Genomic DNA, 22272 nt, shown 5'->3' on the forward strand with positions numbered 1-22272 from the left:
TGTAGAGATGAGGTCTCACTGCCCAGGCGGGTCTCGAACCCGCAGGCTCAGGCAATCCACTCACCTCAGCCTCCCAAAGGCGTGGGATGATAGGCTGAGCCACCGAGCCCGGCCTTTTTAAACTTTTATTTTGAAATAATTGTAGATTCACAGGAAGTTACAGAAGTAGTATAAAGAGGACCCAGGTAGTCTTCACCTAATTTTCCCCTTTAATTACATCTTAAAGTACAATATCAGAAGCAGGTATTTGCTCTTGGTGCAATGTGTTTGTGTAGTTCTGTGTATTTTATCAAGTGTGCAGATTTGTGAGACCACTACTGTAATCAAAGAGCTATCATCACAAAGATCTCCCTTATGCTACCTCTTAACGATCACACTTCTGTTCCTTCCTCTAACATCCCTAACCTTAGCAACCACTAATCTGTTTTCCATCTGTGTAATTCTGGCATTCTGAAATAAATGTAGATTCATAGGAGGTTGATGAGAGGATTATTAATTATATTGATAATTCTGAAAGAACCAGCTTTTGTTTTTATTGCTTTTGTTTTCTCTATTGCTTTTATGTTTTCAATTTCACTGATTTCTGCTCTGATTTTTATATCCTCCTTTCTTCTGTTTACTTTGGATTAATTTATTGTTCCTTTTGTACTTTCTTAAAATTGCAGCTGAGGTCATTAATTTGAAACCTTTATTATTTCCTAATAGAGGCACTTAATACTATACATTTATCTGTAAGTACTACTTTAGGAGCATCTCACTTTAAAAAAATTAATTGTAGAGTCAGATGTAATTGTAAAAAATAATACATAGAAATTCTGTGTACTTTTTACCTAGTTTCTCCCAATGGTAATATGTTGCAAAACTATAGTACAATATCACAACCAGAATGTTGACATTAATACAGTCAAGATGCAGAACATTTCTATCTCATGTTGTCCTTTTATAGCCACACTTTCTTCCTTCTCTCCTGCCCCCCCCAACCCTGGACAACCACTAACCTGGTCTCCATTTTTTATAATTCTGTCATTTCAAGAATATTATGTAAATGTATGTAACCTCTTCAGATTGGTTTTTTTCATCCAGCATAATCATGTGAATATTCATCCAGATTGTTGCATTTATCAATAGTTAGTTTTTACTGTTTAGTAATACTCTATGGTATAGGTGTACCATAGTTTGTTTAATCATTCATTGATGGCTATCTAGGTTGTTTCAAGTTTTGAGCTGTTACAAATAAAGCTCCTATCTATAAACATTCATGTTTAGGTTTTTTGTGTATACCTAATTTTTAATTTATCTGGAATCAAAGGGATGTAATTGCTGAGCTAAATGGTAGTTGCATGCTTAAGTTTTTACTTGTGTATACTCAACTTCCAGATTATTCCCTTGAGGTTGGAGTCAGCTGAAGTCTTAGTTCTTTGAGTCTTAACTGGGTTATCAGGAATCTACCTTACACAGGTGTAGTTTAAGGATTAACTAGAAATTTAGGCCAAGTTTATAAGCAGGTTTTGGGGCTTTCTCCTTTCCAGGATTCCCAGGCTCACTTTCCAGTTTCTTATTTTGCTCCAGACTCTGTTCTTGTGGTTCTTCACGTTAGGAGGGCAAATTGTTGTCCTCCCCAAGTGTTTCCAACTAGGGTCTACCTTCAGTTCTAAAGCAATTAAAACAAGACAGTAGCCAGGCTCAGTGGCTCAGCCTGTAATCCCGCGCCTTTGGGAGGCTGAGGTGAGTGGATTGCCTGAGCCCGAGGGTTCGATACCCGCCTGGGCAGTGAAATCTCATCTCTACAATAAATCAAAAAATCAGCTGGGCATGGTAGCGCATGCCTGTAATTCCGGCTACTGGGAAGGCTAAGGCGGAAGGATCGCTGGAGCCAGCAGGTCAAGGCTGTGGTGGCCAGGAGCGGCCACTGCACTCCAGTCTGGGCAACAGAGTGAGACTCTAACTCAAACAAAACAAAACAAAACAAAACAGTTACCCAGTGCCTTTCCGTCTTTCCCCATGGTGTGGCTAGCTTTTCATATCTCTCCAAGGTTTTGAAGTAGAGGTTTTTAAATATTTTATCCAGGGTTATAGTTGTTATCTGTCAAGTGTTAGAATTTTATTTGAATAGTGGCATACCATTTTTACCTTGCTTTTTTTTTTCTTTTACTTGGTGTATACTGAAGATTTTTTTTCCTTTCAATGTATGCAATGATGCCTTGTTTTTATAGTTGTATAATTATCCACTGTATGGATATACTCTATTTAACAAGTCCCACTATTGATGGACACTTGGTTTGTTTCCATGTATTTGCTATTCAAATAATGCTGCATTATGCATCCTTGAGCATAAGGCATTTTGCATATGTGCAAGCATCTTTGGATTAATTCCTAGAAGTGGAGTTGTCAAATTTTTCTACATAGAGATTGCTTTGATTTATACTTTCAGCAACATTGTATAAGAGTGCCATTTTTTCCCCCACACACTCACCAATTCATTATTAATTTTTTTATCCATCTGCTTATTTTTACAAATGGCTTTTAGTTTTAATATGCATTTCTCTTATGAGTCTTAAGCATCTTTTAGTATGTCTAAAAGAATTTACATTGTTTCCAATGAACTTCCTGTATATGTCCTTAAACTATTTTTCTTCTGGGATTTTGAGCTTTTTTTATTTGTGGGTACCCTTCACATATTAAACATATTTGTTCTTTGTCATATGTTGGTATATTTTTTCTTAGTTGCCATTTGTTTTGACTTGGGTTAGTAGCTTTTTACCTTGCAGAAACCTTTCATTTTTATTTAGTCAAATATGTCAGTTTTCTTTTACAATAGGAGTTATGAGTCACATATAGAGAACCCCTTCCCCTGCTTTAAATTTTTTACCCATTTTTTAAGGATTTTTTGGTGTTATTTATTGTTTTTAATTTTTTTTAAATCAAACTCAGATTTATTTTGGGAGAAAGAATGTAGAACCCATGTAACCTTTTTTCTTTGTTTTGACAGATGGCTTTTTGTACTTTTTATTCTCTTACCATATGAAAATATTTAAAATGTTTGTTGTCAAACCTGCGGATATCATACCTCATGGTTTCTGTCTTTGGTGTCATACTTAGGCTTTCCCTAACCTCCAAATTATATAAATAACCCATTCATATATTTTATTTTATTTATTTTTGCTACTTAATTTTTTTGTTGCTTTCAGAATTTTTTATATTTAAATCTTTAGTAAACCTAAAAGATATTTTGGCATATGGTGAGCTGGAACCATATTTTTTTTCTATCTGGTTAACTAGCCAGCTATTCTACCATTTATTGAATCACTTCTTCATAAATTTCAAATACCATCTTTAATATTTTTTACTTTTTTTATTTTTAGAAATATTACTTCTCTTTTGTTCACTCAGTTCTTACATACATAGCGTACTATCAATTATTTGGGAAATAGTGAGGAAGAAAAAGTAGTCAAAAAGACTTTAGAAGATAGTAAAATGTATTATAAATCTAAAATATATTCTCTCTCATGTATTTTTTAAAGAGTGCTTTAAACTCACATTGTGGCTTTTTAAATGTATGCATTTATTTTTGGAAAATGAACATCTTTACCTTTAATAGTCTCATCTGTGAACATGGTAGGTCTTTGCATTTGTTAATGTTTTGTGTTTCTCAGGTGATTTTTTGGTTTTCTTTCCAAGAGTTCGAATAGTATATGCAGTAGTCCTCCCTCTTTTGAAAAAGATATGTTCCAGTGCCCCCAGTGGATGAAGCCATGAATAGCACCAATACATATACTCCACATTAATTTCTTTTTTCTTTTTCACAATTTCACTCATAGAAAAATTATTCTTATCATAGATGTTAACATCTCAACATATGATTTTTTTTCCTTATTAAGTCAAGAACTTTCACCTTTTCACTTAAAAGAAGCACTTTACAACTCCTCTTTGGCATATCTTAATTTCCAGTATTACCTTTCTTGCATTTGAGGGCTATTATTAAATAATAACAAACATTACTTGAACGTAAGCACTGTAGTGCTGCAACAGTCGATCTGATAACTGAGATGGCTACCAAGAGACTAACAAGCAGGTGGTGTACAGTGTGGATCTGCTGGGAAAAGGGATGATTCATGTCTCAGGACAGAGCAAAACAAGTGAGATTTTATCATGCTACACAGAATGATGTACAATTAAAAACGTATGAATTGTACATTTCTGGAATTTTCTATTAATTATTTTTGGACCATAGTTGACTTTAGGTTAAAAACTACAGGAAGTGAAACTGTGGATGAGGGATACTACTGCACAGTGTAATACTGTTGTAAAATATGATTATGTACTTTTAAAAAGACTAGAAAAATATAAATGAAGATATAAGTGCTTATTTCTGACTGTGAGAATGTGTTGGGTGATTCGATTATTTTTTTGATGCCTATTTTTTCAAAAATGTAATATTTGAACATGTATAACTTTGTTATAATAAGAAAATCACAATTCCAAAAAGCTACTTGTGAAATGTTTTAACTATAGTTATGTTTAGAATTCATTTAAATATTTTTAATGAAAAATAAATTTTGTTTATGTACATAAATACCACTTAAAAATAAAAATAACTCAAAGCTTTCTTTTTCGTAAATAAAAAGAGGCACAACTTTAGCTGTCCATTCTACTAAATCCAGTAAGCCTCATAACTTAGTATGTAATAAAGAGATATTCACTTGTACTTATTTAACCATAATCTCTTCACAGTGTAGATTTTCAGACAATGTGACTATTAAAGAAGAGAAAGAAAATATTTATGAAGTTTACAAAAGGTCTGTAACATAATTTTTAATTATATAACTTTAAAATAGTCACTCATTTAATTTGTATCTTGGGTGTGTTTTCATTTTCTGCTGCTGTGTATGCTTGGGTTACTATGCCATAAACCATACATGAGTATAATTTAGTTAATGTCTCAGATGTAAGGAATATTATAAGTTACCTTAAAGCTGTCACTAAGTTTTTTGAACTAGTAAATATTTTTTTAGAAAAGGAGTAGTGATAAAAAGAAAAAATGATGTGTGTTTGACTTTTATGAATACAAGTGTGACTGAAAACACATGAACAGTAGAGTTTGCAAGGATCTTACAGGGCTGTAATGATCAGTACTGAGAGTTACAGCACGCTTCCTAGGATATATAAAATCACCAAATTTAGACTTGGAGGACATGTAAGGGATCCGATTCATCCTCCATCCTCATTTTGTTGTTGAGGCAAGGCACACCCAGCTTAGGGGATGGATATGTTCAAGTCTTTTATATGTTAAGGCAGTGATTCTCGAAGTATAATCCTTGGAGCAGCAGCTTCATATGAGAACCTGTCAGAAATGGAAATTATTGGGTCCCAGTCAAAACCTACTGAATCAGAAACTGGGGATGGGCCCATCAATCTCTGTTCAACAAGGCCACCAGCTGATCTTGATGCATGCTCAAGTTTGAGAACCACTGTGTTAAGGGAAAGGCTAGGTAAGAAATGGATTAACATAAAGTCCAGTATGGTTCATGGCCATTGGAAGAGCCTAAAGAAAAAGGGAAAGTGACATGGTTAGCTTTTTTCTATTGAAATCATTTTGCTTACAAACTAAAATAGCATCATTGTAACCTTCAAAGGTTTATCATATACTTGACTGCCATAGTGATCAGCATTGTGACATTGGGCAAGTCACTATATCACAGTGGGCTTCAATCTAATCAAAACTAAAAGAATTTTTTAAATAATAACTTTCTTCTATGAAATTCCATAATTTATTTTTCTTTGTTTTACATTCCTGCTTTTGTTTTATTCGTGGAAGGAGAGGATATGTTAATTACATGTATCAATGATATCCCAAGTTGGGAAGATAAATTAATATTTTTATTGTGTGCAAAAATTGTAAATTCCATCAATGCTACTAAATTTTGACTGTTGTAAATGTGAGCCTTTCTTCTTACCTTTTTTTACTCTCCTCTGGCCCAGGAAACCCCAACTGAAAAAGCTTATTTGAATTATTTTTAAGACAAAAGATTATAGTATCTGAGTGTTGGTGTAAGTCTTTCTAATAAAAGTAAATTCATTTGAATCTGCTAGTCAGCTTTAAAGTATTACCTTCCTCTCACTTAAGTTATTTATTTTTCTAGATAAGTAACCCCCAAATTAAGTTTTTGTAAAATTGGTTATGTAGGATCGCATATATTAGAATACTGTTTAAATCGGCAACCCTGGACCAATAACATTTTTGATATGTTCTTCCCAGGGAAGCTTTCAAAAACCTGTATATGTTTATTATATATACTTATCCTGAAGAATAATTTATAATTTATTTCATTACACTATCAATAGGAAAATTAGATGACCTTTTCTGGATTAGAATACTAGCCTAGGTCCTTCTCAAACTTTTTGTTTGCCACAGTATGACTGTTTGGCCACAAGAGGCCTAACTTTCAGCCTGTCCCAGCCTTCCACATGGTTTCCTCACTAAGCTTAGTCATTTCTAGTTTTTTATTTAAAATGAGAGACATAAGACTCTTCCTTTCTCTTGAACTCTTAGAGGCCACTGTTGGATTATTAATTGGCCTAATTTCAATATTGTTATATCTCAGGAAATAGGATGCCCGAGAAGGAGAGAAATGGGGAGAGGCCAGTTAGTGGAGCAGTCGGAACACATGCAACATTTATTGATTAAGTTCAACCTTTTATATGGGTGTGGTTCATGATGCCCCTCCAAATAACAATAGTAATATCAAAGATCACAGATTACCATAACAGATATAATAACAGTGGCAAAATTTGAAATATTGCAAGAACCACTAAAATGTGACAGACACAAAAAATGAGCGCATATTGTTGGAAAAATGACATCAGTATACTTGCTCAACTTTGTGTTGCCACAGTCCTTCAATTTGTAAGAAATGCAGTATCTGTGAAGCACAATTATGGCATTAGGTTGTATTCCTGCTTATTTGATTTTCATTACTTTAATGTTTCAAAAATACATTGGATTCTGATTTTGGTTTTTCTGCTCACACAGCAAAGATTCTAGAAACGTAGACATTATGGTTGATGAATGTCAGTTAGCAGCACTGATCCCAAAACCTCCATACTTATTAGTGCCTCCTCTGAATCTAAGTGTTCATCAAGAAGACACAATACTGAAGCCCTGGATGAATGGTACTATTTGTTTTCTTAATAAAATCCTGTTGGCTTTTGGTAGTACAGAAACTATGTAGGAGTTTTTGGGGGTTTTTTTCACCAAGAAAACAAAATATTAAAAAGAAAAACTGAAGCAAATGTAGAATTTGTTAAAATTAGAAGGTTGATATGCCTTTTTTTAGTACTTTTGATGGAACAAATTCTGAAATATCTGTTTATGTGATAGTGGTAGTACAAGTAAATTACAGGTTATACCTAAAATATTTATATTTTATGGAATGTATTTGCATATGTGTTTTAGAATTTGTGTCAGTTTTTTGATAATTTGTAATACTTTGAGCAAAATAAGCTACATTGAAGAATAAGCTCGGAATCTATAAAAGGGACCTCAAAAAACCCAGAATTATCTTTTGGAAGGCAGGCCCTTTTTAGTATACAGGCTTTCCCCACAAGATAAGTGTTCTAAAATCCCTCAGCATCAGTGTACCAGCTAACATTATTGTGAAAGGCTGCATTCAGCTTCAGTGAATTTTTTTCCCCCACATTCTTTCAACACATTTGCCATTTTTTGCCATTTGGATGATTTAGGGACATGCCTGACCATACTATGCTAAGTGTTCAGTTTTTGACCAAACATGGCATAATACCTTGCCCCACCATTCCTATTCACCTGATCTCACCCCAGCGACTTTTTTTTGTTTCCCCAGATGAAAAGGAGTCCCTTTTCAAAGGGAAACTTTTTGCCCATGTAAAAGAGGTGAAACAAAAAACGGCAGATGCACTGAAAAGCATCAGAATTGACAAGTTCAAAAACTGTTTTGAACAGTGGAAAAAACATCTTGATAGGCATATTGTATCAAACAGAGAGTACTTTGAAGGTGACTGAAATTTAAACATGAAAGAATAAATATGCAATTTTTTAATCAGTAAATTCCGGTTTGGGGGGATCTCTCCCATACAGTATTACTTTGTGTAGAACACACCTGACCCTTCTGTACCTTTTCTTTTTTTTTTTTTTTTTTTGAGTTGGAGTCTCACTCTGTCGCCCAGACTGGAGTGCAGTGGCCGCTCCTGGCCACCGCAACCTCGGCCTGCTGGGCTCGGTGATCCTTCCGCCTCAGCCTTCCAAGTAGCTGGAACTACAGGCGTGCGCTACCACGCCCGGCTAATTTTTTCATTTATTGTAGAGATGAGGTCTCACCTGCCCAGGCGGGTCTCGAACCCGCGGGCTCAGGCAATCCACTCACCTCAGCCTCCCAAAGGCGCGGGATTACAGGCTGAGCCACCGAGCCCAGCTTCTGTACCTTTTCAATATGGACTTCATGCTACCTAGTGTTATGTAGCAGAAAACCCACAATGGTCATGTCTTTTTATCTTAAAAAGCTTTACAGTTTTCATAATGCAAATTACTGCAAAGCTATGCAGCAAAAACTTCAGCTTGTTTTAGATTATATCTGAATGCTGCCAAAGTAAAAAATAAATGATTTAAAATTAAAAATACTTTTATTTTTATTTGTTATTTTATCTTTAGAAAAGAACATTTTAAAATGCCCTAGTTCTCATTTTAAAAGACCAACGTTAAGGAATATGATGCCTGGTATATTAGTCTGCCTGGGCTGCCATAACAAAACACCACAGATTGAATGGCTTAAATAACAGAAATTTATTTTACACAGTGCTGGAAGTTCAAGATTAAGGTTCTGGCAGGGTTCAGTTTCTGATGAGGGTTCTCTGACTTGCTGGTAGCCACCTTTTTGCTGAGTCCTCACATAGCTTTTCTTTGGTGTGTACAGGGAGAGAGAGTGAGATCTTTGGTGCCTATTCTTATAAGGACACCCAGTTCCATTGAATCAGGGCCCCACCCTTATGACTTCATTTAACTTTAATTACTTCTATAAAAGCCGTATCTCCAAACATAGTCACAATGGTGGTTAAAGCTTCAACATGTAAATTTGGAGGAGATATGATTCAGTCGATAGCACCTGGATTTGTCACTAGTTTTCTTCCATTAGAAATGTTTATTGTGCAAAATATTTGTCTGTTTAGCCTAAAGACATATATGAATGTAGTGCTCAATGCCACTATGTGAGACTTTTAAGAAAGTTGTCTACAGCTTATTGTGAGTTTAAAATTTTAAATTCAGGTCTAGAAATACTTAAGAGTACCTAAGATGTAAATCATTCTATATTTCACAGGAACACACATGGCAACACAGTCTGTGAATTGAACATGAATATTCCAAAGTGAAATTTTAAAGCAGATAGTAGTGATCATTCATTTCATTGTTATGAAGGGAATAAGTTGTAACATATTGGTGGGTAATATCATTCTGAATCATTTCTAGATCTCAGAATTCCAGGAAAACATTCTGTCCTAAAGCTGCAGAATCCTGAAACTTGTGAAATATTTAAGAGGGAAAAAAATGTGGGGGTAAGTCCTCTGTTTAAGAAAAAATAATCTTATAAGACCCATACTTTGGAATCTGCTGATTGTATTTTCCCCATCATCATTTTTTAAAGCAGTTCCAGACATCATATGGACTTTGAATAGAGGTTGGTGTTAGAAGGCAGAAAATAAGTAGTGAGTCAGAGGATATTCACAAACAACATAAGAGATTGAAAGCAGCAGAGGAGGAACATGCAAAACAGAAACTACAAGATGAATAGTTTCCTGTGATGAAAAAGAAAGCTGCTGATATAAAGATCTTTATGGGGAAAGTTTGTTGCAAAAAACTTTAACTCTGTCATTTACCTGTTTCTATTTATCAGAAAACTAAGGAAAATTTTGGTTCTAATAAGTGTATCTGTAATATGATGCATATTATCATAACATTAACTTTTTGCAAAAGTAGAGGCAGGTGCATGAAAAGGAGGAAATGTATAAACTTTTCAAAACATGTAAAGCAATGTGGGGGCATGAAGTCTATGGGATATCTCTGTACCTTCCTCTCAATTTTGCTGTGAACTTAACTATTCTGAAAACAAAGTCTTAAAGGGAAGTAAACAGAATAATCTTGATGGACTATTTTATGCTAAGAAATTGAGAAAATTCACAGACAAATTACTCTAAAATTATTTTTCATTATTTTTAAAAATATTAATTGAAGTTTTATTTTTTTCTTATCAGACTAGCAAACATTTTAATCTTGATATTGTTGGGGTATGTAATATTTCTGTTGCTTCAAATGCTTTCTTACTTGATTTTAGTAAGTTTTTTACAGTTAACACATAAAAGGAATTTTTCTAATTTTCTAGGTGTTCCAAAAGCCCTTAGGGTTGATGATACCCCATAGATACTGCAAATTTCATTTTAATACATTACGAGGCTGTGAGCGATCACCATGCAAGTTTGCTCATGTTCCTGAGCAAGGGGATGAAAAGGTAAAACATAAAGTCTTTGAAGTAGAGATTGTTTATAATAACTATCTCAGTCGTACTTTTTAATTTAGATTTTCTTTGACTCCTAATAGCATAGATGAGCTTTGCCTGTTTATATGCTTTGTATAAATGGAATCATACCATGTGTATTCTTTTGTGTCTGATTGAGATTTATCTATATTTTTACTAATCGTAGTTTTTTCATTGTTGTTTAATATTGTACAATAATTAACATTCCATCTTGTGAGTATATAGAAATTAATTTTGTGGATAAATATTAGTGTTGATGGGTATTTGGGTGGCTTTCATATTTGGATATTACAATTGTGTTGCTGTCAGTATTCTTCTACATGCCTTTTGGTGAACATATGTAGACATTGTGATAGGTTATAAAGCTGGAATTTCTGGGTCATAGGGTCTGCATATATTCAACCTTAGTAGGTTCTGCCAAACAGGTTTCCAAAGTGCTTTTATCAAATTACATTTTCACCATCAGTGTCTGAGAGTTCTGGTTGCTTCACATCCTCACCAGTTCTTGATATTGTCAGTCTTTTAAATGTAGCCATTCTGGCCAGGCACCATGCCTCACATCTGTAATTCTAGCACTTTGGGAGGCCAAAACGGGAAGATTGCTTGAGTCCAGGAGTTTGAGGCCAGCCTAGGCAACATAACAAGACCTCGTCTCTACAAAAAATCAAAAAATTAGGCAGGCATGGTGGCATGTGCCTGTAGTCTCAGATAGTAGAGAGACTAAAGCAGGAGGATTACCTGAGCCCAGAAGGTAGAGATTGCAGTGAACTGTGATCATATCACTACACTTCAACCTGGATGATAGATTGAGACTCCAACTCAAAAAAAAAAATTTTAGCCATTCTGGTGGGTGGGTAGTGATGTTTTCCCTGATGATTGATGAAGTTGAGCATTTTTCAAATTGTTTATTACACTCTTGAATATGCTTTTTTTGAAAATGTATAAATATTTTAACTAAATTCTATGGGATTATTTTTCTTACCAGTCTATAAGTATTCATTGTATAATCTTGATACAGGTTCTTTGTTGAATATGCATATTAATATAATTATATTTTACTACTTTACAAGTTGCCTTTTCACCCTCTTTTTTTGTTTTGATTTATCTTTTAATTTTTATTTTTTAAGTTATTTATTTATTTATTTATTTTTATTTTTTCTTTGAGTTGAAGTCTCACTCTGTCACCCAGACTGGAGTGCAGTGGCCGCTCCCGGCCACCACAGCCTCGACCTGCTGGGCTCCGGCAATCCTTCCACCTCAGCCTTCCAAGTAACTGGAATTACAGGCATGCGCTACCACGCCCGGCTGATTTTTTGATTTATTGTAGAGATGAGGTCTCGCTGCCCAGGCGGGTCTCGAACCCGCGGGCTCAGGCAATCCACTCACCTCAGCCTCCCAAAGGCGCAGGATTCCAGGCTGAGCCACCAAGCCCGGCTTATTTTTTAAGTTATAAACTGATATATTATAGTTGTATATACTTATGGGGTACAAAATAATGTTCTAATTTATGCTACAGTGTGGAATAATTAAATCAAAATAATTAACATATCTATCACCTCAGATACTTATATACTTTGTGGTGAGAACATATGAAATGTACTCTTAGTTATTAAGAAATATACATTATTATTTGCCATATTTGCCACACTATACAATATATTGTAAAGAGAAAAATGATTCTTGCTATCAGATTGAGGCTTTTTACCCTTTGATTAACATCTCCCCATTCCCTTGACCCCAACTCCTACTACCAGCCTTTGGTAACCACTATTCTTCTACTCTGCTTATTTTCAGTTAGATTGTTTAGATTCTGTATATAAGTGAGAATATATAGCATCTATCTTTCTGTGCCTGTCTTATTTCACTTAGCATAATGTTTTTCAATCTCTCCATGATGTCACTGACAAATTTATTTTTTTAGGGCTGAATAATATTTCATTGTGTATGTGTTCCACATTTTCTTTATCCATTCGTCTGTCGAAGGACACTTTAGTTAAGTCCATCTCTTTGCTATTGTGACTAGTGCTGTAGTAAATATGCAAGACCTCAGCAGTGGCAGCAGTCAGCTGAGCATGCCTATCTTTGGGGCCAAGGGCAAGGTATGCTGGCACCAGTGTTAGCAGGTCCAGGCAGGCTGATTCTCGAGCCTCCAGTCAGTTGCTCAGGTCCTGGGAATGGCAGCGGTGGTCCAGGCAGGTGGGCAGATTCTCAAGCCTCTGGGCAGCAGATGTGGCATGAGTGATAACAATAGCAATAGTGGGACAACCCTCTGGGACCCAAGTGGTCTGCGTTGGTGTTAGTGGTAGCTGCAACTGGCTGGGCGGGCCAATCCCCAGGCTAGCAAGTGGTCCTTGTGGTGGGTGCCATCTGTGGTGGCAGTGGCAGTTTGAGTGGGCTCGACCTCAGACCCCAGGAAGAGTGCTGAGGTGCCAAAAATGGTGACTGGATTGGTTGATCCCCAGACTCCTAGATGTTTTGAGGGGGCAGCAGTGGGGCCAGGCTGCACCTGGTTCAGACAGGTGCTGGCTTGGTAGGCAGAGGCAGGGTGATCCTCAGGTTCCTGACAAAATCCTTAGATAGGAGCAGCAGTGACTGTGCTGCAGCCCCGCTTCTGGGGAGGGCAGGGTTGCTTTCAGTGGAAATAGCTGTAGACAAGTAGCTGCGGGAGTACATGCTTTGCCTTGGCCCATAGCAGCCCACAGCAGTGATAGTTGTAAACAGTGGAATTTGTCCTTTTGAGGTGTGTGAAAATGCACAGCCACCCCTCTGCTTTGGGGGGACATGGTCACTGTTAGTTGCTCCCACTGAGCTACAGGCAGAGAATGTCATTGAGGCTGTAGGAATGTGACTGTTATGCCACGTGGCAAAACAGTCTGTGGGGGCTGGGCTTTCAAAATGGCATCATGTTGCAGTTCCTTAGGACTGGGAGGGTGCACTATGAGTCTTGATGTGATCTTCCTCTCTGGAGCAATGCCATGAAGCATAGTCCCTGGGCAACTCCTTATGCTAGTCTTAGGGCCCATAAGGGCCAAGGGCCTCTCCCATGGCTAGGGTCCTAGAAGTCCAGTCCATAGCAGGAATGTAGACCTCTGAGTGGCTCTCACATACCCTATCCCCAAATTAAGGAGTCTCTCCAGCTCCACTGGTAAACTTTAACTCCAATGTGATTCTTTATCTGTGTTAGACAGATTAAGCACATGCATTTTCTTCCACTTCCTAACAAAATTAATGAAATGCATTAATGCATTGGGCTCACTATGCTACTCTTCTCCACTGAAATAAATGGCTAGTCCATGGCTGCTGCATTTGATCCTCATTGTGATGCTGTAGTGGTTATAAACCCCTTTTAACCCGGTTAAAATTGTCTTTTGAGAAACAGAATTTCTTAATTTTTATATAGTCCAGTTTGTCAATTGTTTTCTTTTGTAATGTTAACTTTTTGCATCCTGTTCAAGATATCTTTGCCAAGTGATGGGTGCAGTGGCTCATGCCACTTTGGGGGATGGAGGCAGTAGGATTGCTTGAACCCAGGAGTTCGAGACCATCCTGAGCAACATAGTGAGATCTTGTGTCTACAAAAACTCAAAAAATTAGCTGGGTATTGTGGCACATGTATAGTTCCCTAATCAGGAATCTGATGACAGAGGATCGCTTGAACCCAGGAGTTCAAGGCTGGGGTGAGCCATGATCGTGCCACTGCACTCTAACCTGGGTAACAGAGTGGAACCCTGGCTCAGAAAAAAAAAGAAAAAGAGATATCTTTGTCAAGATCATGAAGATGTTCTTCTATATTTTCCTTTAGAAGTTTGTTTTACCTTTTACATTCAGAACTCTAATCCAGCTAGAATTTATTTTTGTTTTATGATGTGAGAAGAGGGTCAAGATACATTTTATTCCCATGTGTATCCTCAGGTGACCCAGCATCATTTATGAAAAAGGCCATCTTTTCCCTCACTGCACTGCAGTTTTATTATGTCATAAATTAGCTGACTGTTTATGAATGGTTCTATTTCTGGGCTTGCTGTCCTAATATGTTGGTCAGTGTGTTTATCCTTGCACCAAGAGATGATTATTTAAAAAATAAACTAAATAAGGTTTATGTGATGAATTCAATAAGTACTTCAAATCTGTGAGTTAACTACATATCAACTTCATTCTAATGCTTTAAGTTCATTTTTAAAATTTGAAATAAGCAAAAAGATAGGCTTGAAATTTATATAGTTTGTAATACAAAAAGGTAATTTACATTTCTGATGATTTTTGCAGGTTTGCATGGATGTGTTTAAGAAATATATAAGTATCAATGAGCTATGTTTACTACAACGTGCAGGTATAAAATAATGGAATGATTAGTATAAATGTATTAACATGGATATTTTAAACAATGTGCTGTTGTCTGAAAATAGTTTAAAGGTAAATTCATTGTTTTGTAAGTTTGAAAACTGAATGCTTTACCTAAGAGTGGCTTTTATTGACCTTATACGGGATTGAAAATAAATGTAGTATTTTGGTTAATAAAAAGATGGTAATCCAACCAGGCATGGTGACTCATGCCTGTAATCCCAGCACTTTGGGAGGTAGAGGTGAGAGAAGTGCCTGAGCCCAGGAGTTCAAGACCAACCTGGGCAGCTTGGCAAGACCTCATCTCTATAGTAAATAAAAAATTAGCTGGATGTGGTGGTGCATGCCTGAAGTTCCAGCTACTTGGAAAACCCAGGTGGCAGGCTCGCCTGAGCCCAGCAGGTCAAGGCTGCAGTGGCCATGAGCGTGCCACTGCACTCCAGCCTGGACAACACAGTGAGACTCCAACTCAAAAAAAAAAAAAAAAAAAAAAAAGATAATCCACTTAACACTGTAATTCCCTTATGTACTAATATTTTCATGACTTAGAAAAAAGGATATGTTAATTAGCCTTTACATCTGTCTGAAAGAATGTTTCAGATGCTGAATCTTTCCTGCTTCCTTTTCCTTCTCTTTTTATACTTACTTCTTATAGCCAGCGTACCATCCATAGTGAGTTCTGTGCAGTTTCCTAAACATGCCAGGTTTTGTTTTGTTGGTGATATCCTGTCCCTAAGTATTAGAGGAACCATCTAAGGGAACTGCTAGTCTGTACTTAATCTAACTATATAACAAGAAAGAAGTAGTTACGGCAGAAGTAATAGGAGCATGTATGGAAATGCGCTTGTGACCTGAGAGATTGTGATAGCCAGTGTTGTCAATTCATAATGCTCCTTCACCAGTGACTTACCAGACTCAGGAACTTTTATTCCTTTCTTTGATTAGGAGTGCATCATTCTAATGAATTAGTAACCACTAGATCTTCCTCTCCAGATGTTTCTAATTCTCATACTAACCTCAAATCTATTTTCTGGCTCTATGAATTTGTCTATTCTAGGTTCATCATATAAAATAGACTCATACACCGTTTGTCCTTTTGTGCCTGCCTTATTTCACTCAGCATAATGTCCTCAAGGTTCATCTATATTGTAATGTGTCAGAATTTCCTTCCTTTTTAAGGCTAAGTAATATTCTGTCGTCAGAGTTTCCTTCCTTTTTAAGGTTGTGTAATATTCCATGATATGTATATGCAATATTTTGTCAATCTGTTCATTTGATGATGGTTATTTGGGTTGTTTCTACCTTTAGATATTGTAAGTAATGTTGCCATTAGCATTGATGAATAGATATCTGTTTGAGTTCCTGCTTTCCATTCTTTTGGGTATATACCCAGGAGTAAAACCATGTATCCTGTTTTATCTGTCTTACATTTGAATTTCCACATAAAATTCCTTTTCCAGAAAGTTTATGACTAAAAACATCTGAAAACTACCACTATTTAGCATATATCAAATGAATGAGTATGGCATATTAGCAATACAGTAGAAAAAAGTAAATTTCTTTAACTCAGATTTTTAGGAAGGTGATCATTTCTGTGGTTTTAATCAAAGGAAATACAAAAAATATAAATTTGATCATATAAATTGAAACTGCAAAAGCTGTTATCTTTATTTTATATTTACTGTTGGTAATGTACAAAAATATCCCAATTTATAAGAATAGTAAGAGTTCAATTAGCTACTTAGAAATGCATGACTATTGTTTCTTCTTGTGAGAATTAGAAATATATCTGGAGAGGAATATCCAGTGGTTACTGGTTCACTAGAATGATGCACTCCTAATCAAAGAAAGGAGTAAAAGTACCTGATTTTGGTAAGTCACTGGTGAATTGACAAAACCTTTTTAAAAAGCAGTGTAGCTAGCAGTTTACATTAAAAAGTATTAAAATGTTCAAACTGTTTCTACCCAACAGATTAACCAGAGAGGATCATCATTTTAAAAGGAGAAAATATATTAAAAATTACTCAATGACAAAAAGAGAGTTGCATGTCAGTTAGTGAGCTATTTACATGCTGACTAACATAGATTATTTTCAACTACTCCTTTTTTAAAGGCCTGCAGTTGCAGTTTTATTAACAAGTTATAGTAGCAGACACTGAATTTCTCATGTTATCAGTTTATCTGCTTCTATATGGGCAATTGTGTATATACTACAGAAAGAATAGCAGGAAGAATTTATCTGTATGTCCCCAGCAAAAACAATTGTAGTATATAAAGAAGCTTTACAACAAAGGTGAACACTATTACACTATATGATTAAGGTGGTTAAAAATTATCATAACTTCAACATTAATTTTTCAATTGTACTACTAAACTTTATCAGTAACCACTGGCTTTCCCAAACAACACTAGGTAATCCAGCTAGTAATAAGTATTTCTACTAGAAATAATTAACACAAAATAAAACTAAAAGTAATTTTTTATTAAGACTGTTTTAGCCAAGGTGTACAGATTTTGACCTGGGGAAAAAAATTATTAATGAAGTGATACCAATTTATATAATTTTAGTAAGATGAATGGGGAAAATTGGAAATGATATGTTATGCAGAAAATAGATTAAGGACTTGGATCAGCATAAAGAAGGTACTTTCTCGAAAACTAAACAGTATTATAATTTTTTGTAGAATGTCATAATCACAAACTGGAATCACAAACATCCCCAGGGTCAACATGGTAGGATTGCAACAAGAAAGAGCGTGTGTCAAAATAGTCCGCATCTATTACCAAAGTATACAATTTCACATGTATTTCAAGGCCACTGCCTCAAAGACTGGGTGCATAACTGATGAATTGACTCCTTAGGAGTTCATACTGAGACCATGATGTATTTGGTAGTTTAGACCTTTGTGGGTAACATGAGTTACTCCCATGCTGAACATACTTGGTTGACTTCAAGTATTATTGTTATTTTGACTTTTGCTTTAGTTTTCATCAAATATTTCTAATACTGGAACTGTATCTTACAAGAACTTATATTGAATTTATACTGTTTTATCTTTAAATATAGAAAAATTGTCTAACTTAAGAAAAATGTATGTCTCAGAAGCAGAAGATGACTTTAATATATATTTTTTTAATTTTCAGTGAACATATTTTTGGAATACTACAGAAAGTTTCCCCCAGGTTTGCACTTTGATTTACAAGTGCTAAATAACCTTCTAAATTCTTTACTCAAACATTGTTTATTGAAAGAAGTATTTCAGGTATTGAACCTCAGCATAATGGTTAAAATACTGGTAAGTAATCTGGAAAACATATTATTTTAATATTTTCAGTTAACTTCTCTTATATTTTTTGCTTGAATTTAGCAGTTAAGTTTCTGTATTTGTTGAATACTTCCTAGAGAACACTTGTGTTTTCCAGCAAAAAACAAATTTGAGAAACGTTAAGGTGTACTAAAAGGAGACATGAAAATGAGTGTAATTCTTTTGTTTTATCCAGCCTTCTCTGAAAATACTGTTAAACATATTCGAGCATGTAGCAACTATGAAATTAAGGAATGCTGTGCCTGCTTTAATTGATATCTTTTACAAGGTAGGATTTTATCTCCTTTATTCTCTGATAGTGAATAACTAAGAAAATATTTTTTTCTACTTAACACCCTTGAGTTGTCTTTTATTCACATTCTGGATGCCAGGTAATTCTATTTCCAGAGATAACCCGATTTTCTCCTAAAATAGAGTTTATAAGCAGACTCCAGTGGCTCACAAACGTTCCCCTTTAATAGTTTCAAGCACTCCAGATGACTGCTTTAAAGATGACTAAAGAAAATTTTCCTTCTCCAAAGGAATTGAGGTTGTTTGCAATAAAAATAAACAAATCAATATGTAAATAGAAAATTATGGTCAAAACAAAGAGAATAGAGAGAAACATGGTAGCTAGAATTAGTTTGTTGTTGTTGTTGTTTTGAGTTGGAGTCTCACTCTGTCGCCCAAACTGGAGTGCAGTGGCCACTCCCAGCCACCACAGCCTCGACCTGCTGGGCTCCAGTGATCCTTCCGCCTCATCTTCCAGGTAGCTGGTACTACAGGCATGCGTTCCCACACCCGGCTAATTTTTTTGATTTATTATAGAGATGAGATCTTACCAAGTTGCCCAGGCGGGTCTCGAACCCGCAGGTTCAGGCAATTCACTCACCTTGGCCTCCCAAAGCGCGGGATTACAGGCTGAGCCACTGAGCCTGGCCTAGCATTAGTTTTAAATTTAGCACTAAATAAAAAGAAATAATGTTCATAACTCAATAAAAATATATAAAATTTTAAACTTTTGTTGACTACTTCCTTAGTATTTGATATTACTCAACTAGTCTCTTCAGAATAGGCCTAAGAGTAGGAAAAAAAATCCCAATTTTCTTTTAGAAGCAACCCTGGAACCACTCTAGCAGATTAATGAATATTTGAGTGAATACCTCTAGTTTCACATTATAAAACTTGACAGAATTACTTGCCTAGAAAATTTTTTAATCAAAAGTAACTGATCAGCTCTAATCGTTTTAGAAAACCTTGGTAATAATCCCATAGATTGTCTAATACTGAATAACTTGGCATTCTGCAAAATGTATCTCTGTTGCTGTCCAAATAAAATTACCCTGAATGGGGAATATCTAGCAAAAACAGTAATTTTCATTTCTGCATAGTTAATATGGAACCACCATTTCTAGTTGTTTAATACTAATACCAATTTTTCTGTCGAGACTATCTCAGGGTTCAGTGATGATAAAACCACATTACCATCATGGAGGAAGATACTTTTCTTCCTTCTTATTCTAGCAGTATACCATATCCCCATTTAATTAACATAAATATCATTCAGAAAGGATAATTAACATCTTTTTTGTGCTGCTTTAGGTTGTTATTTAGTCTGTCAAAAAACAATTTATATTTACATTGGTTCTTGAGCAGTGAACAGTGTTAAAGGGCAGATTTTTTTTTTTTAAGTATGTCAGTGACCAGATAACTAATTGGTTCTCTTGCAGGTTTGATTATAGTTGACCCTATCCATTTAGTCAAAAGTCACTGCATGATCAGTGAATGCATACAGACCAGCAGTGATCCTTTCAAATATTATTGAGCATACCACTAAAAAAAATCATGCAACTTCATAAAGTTTGGAAAACTCTTTGTTAAGGTAGTGGATTGATAAACTTATAAGAGAAGCTGTTTTCCTTTTTCAAAATAAAATTGAGCATGCTTTTCTTTCAGAAGAACTGATAGAGTTTAAGCAATGGTGCTTAATGTTTACAACATGCTTTGAACATTTTTATAGTTTCTCAGCAAAACTATTTAGAGTTTAAGATGTTTGATCATATGGCATATAGTAGAGGTCTAGGACCTATTTAAAAGGGGTCTATTGTCATGAAATTTGATATAATTTATCTGAGAGTCCAAAGACAAGGAAAATTCCTCAGCAGCTTACTATTATCCCTAACTAAAAGAAATTCTGCCTCAAGTTACCCATCAAGAATAAGTTCTTTTTTTTTTTTTAACCTTTAAAAATATAATTTATTTTATGAGTTTACATAATTTAATTTTTTTGTTGTTTTTTATTTTAAAGATGTGGGATACAATTCAGGGTTAGGTATACAAATGTTCATTTATGCAGGTATCCTTGTTGATGAAGAGTAAGTTCTAGCAACCAAATTACAGCATCTCACATAGAGATTTATTATACCTTGGAAGAGGTAGCTTCTGCTTCATTTTCTCCTGCTATTTTTTGTCTTACTCCTTTCAAATCTCTACTGGGGAGGTAAAGTTATACACTCTCTCAAGCATTTCCAAGTAATTACTGAAAGGGGGAAATTTTCTGAAAACCAGAATAGAACCATAGGAGATTCTCAGCAAAAATGTTGCTCAAAAAATATCAAGCACCACTCAACTGAGTCATTCTTAACACTTTAAATCCCTCACCCAGGGAAGCATTAGAGAACCTACTCATAACACCTTTGGGCAGAGGTCAACAGGATCATTTGAACTGAGGCAACTAGTAAGAATGTACTTTCCCGCTTTCCCAGGGTAATGTCATATGGAAGAACTTCAGAGAAGGCCTGCCTCTCATTCATTCATTCTCACATTAGAAGCATCCAGGTACTCCCCAGTTGACTCTCTTAGAGCTGAGGCTCATAAAGAAGAAAGGAAATGAGTCAACTGTGAATTAAGGAGAATTGAATTGATTTTTGGAAAAAGTTAAATACTGTGTTACATATAGGCAGTCTACCTGTATTACTAATTTAACAAAGAATCCCTGATTTCTTTTCTGGTCATGGTCCTGTGTGAGGCACAGGAGCAATACTTCTCAGGAAGTTTGCAGTAAGGGATAAGGTATGAACACCAGTTCTACACCAAAAGATAGACTGAGCACCAAATAAAGTACAAGTAATAAAGTGGTTGAGATTACTTGGAGAACAGAAAGAACGTCCACATTTTGAATTCAAAATTATTATTTTTGCTTTAAATTCCTAAAGTAGGATATCTTTTGGGGGGTTCTCAAACATTTGAAAGAAATATGCTTCAAATTTTTTTAATGAGTTTTAATTCCATTTGTCTCTATGTTTCGCTTCTTCCATCAGTCTTTTAGTTGTTTCATACACATTGGCTTCTCAACTCTTTCACATTTTTATAAGAATGACTGCTCCTTTTTTTCTCTTCTACAGCTTGTTAAAGCTGGGATGGTGCTTGACCCAGAACACCTTAATTATATTGTTAAGCTCTTATGCCAAGTACAGGCATCCAAACAACAAGTAACTGCAGTTCTGGAAATGAAATCCAGGTGAGAGAAATCATTGTAATTAAGGCTAAAGTATATGTATTTTGGTGAGGGTTTATGAAGGGTGAAGGCAAAGCACTTATAACTGTTCGCATGCCCAAACATTTAGATAGTTGCCCAACTCCTAATCCCTTTGCCATCTCTTGGCTTTGTTCTGTCTTGGTCAAGCTGCCTCTAGCCAGCCTCATATCTTTCTCATTACTCATTTCCTCTCAATGTCTGACTCATTAAGTATATGAGGAGTCTGTTTTATCTTATTTCACCATTTCATTCCACTTAATATACTCATGTATATACACAAAGTATCTTAATTATTTTTTCTCTTTCACTCACTTCTTGGTGTTAGCTTAATAAAATACCTTATTGCCTCTCCTTTATTTACTTCTTCTATTCAGCTAATGACCCTCCAAAGCCTTAAAAAAAGCCTTTGAACTGTAAATTATAATCCACTTGTATTGAGAAAAAGGGAAGTCATGACTTAAAAAGAAATTTTAAGCCGGACTCGGTGGCTCAGCCTGTAATCCCACGCCTTGGGAGGCTGAGGTGAGTG

General features: G+C 35.4%; 1 protein-coding gene across 1 annotated transcript in view; it reads left to right on the forward strand.

The window, feature by feature from the left end:
* Window positions 1–21729, forward strand: part of TOPAZ1 (testis and ovary specific PAZ domain containing 1) — a 58254-nt gene extending 36525 nt beyond the window's left edge. The window contains 8 exon segments of the mRNA XM_021718820.1: window positions 4732–4796; window positions 7031–7170; window positions 9497–9582; window positions 10407–10532; window positions 14826–14889; window positions 18045–18196; window positions 18402–18494; window positions 21610–21729. Coding sequence (XP_021574495.1) covers window positions 4732–4796; window positions 7031–7170; window positions 9497–9582; window positions 10407–10532; window positions 14826–14889; window positions 18045–18196; window positions 18402–18494; window positions 21610–21729 — 846 coding nt within the window.
* Window positions 21730–22272: the final 543 nt, after the last annotated feature.

The sequence above is a fragment of the Carlito syrichta genome, unplaced genomic scaffold (assembly GCF_000164805.1).
Source record: "Carlito syrichta isolate Samal-C Ts95f unplaced genomic scaffold, Tarsius_syrichta-2.0.1 Scaffold313745, whole genome shotgun sequence".
Taxonomy (NCBI): domain Eukaryota; kingdom Metazoa; phylum Chordata; class Mammalia; order Primates; family Tarsiidae; genus Carlito; species Carlito syrichta.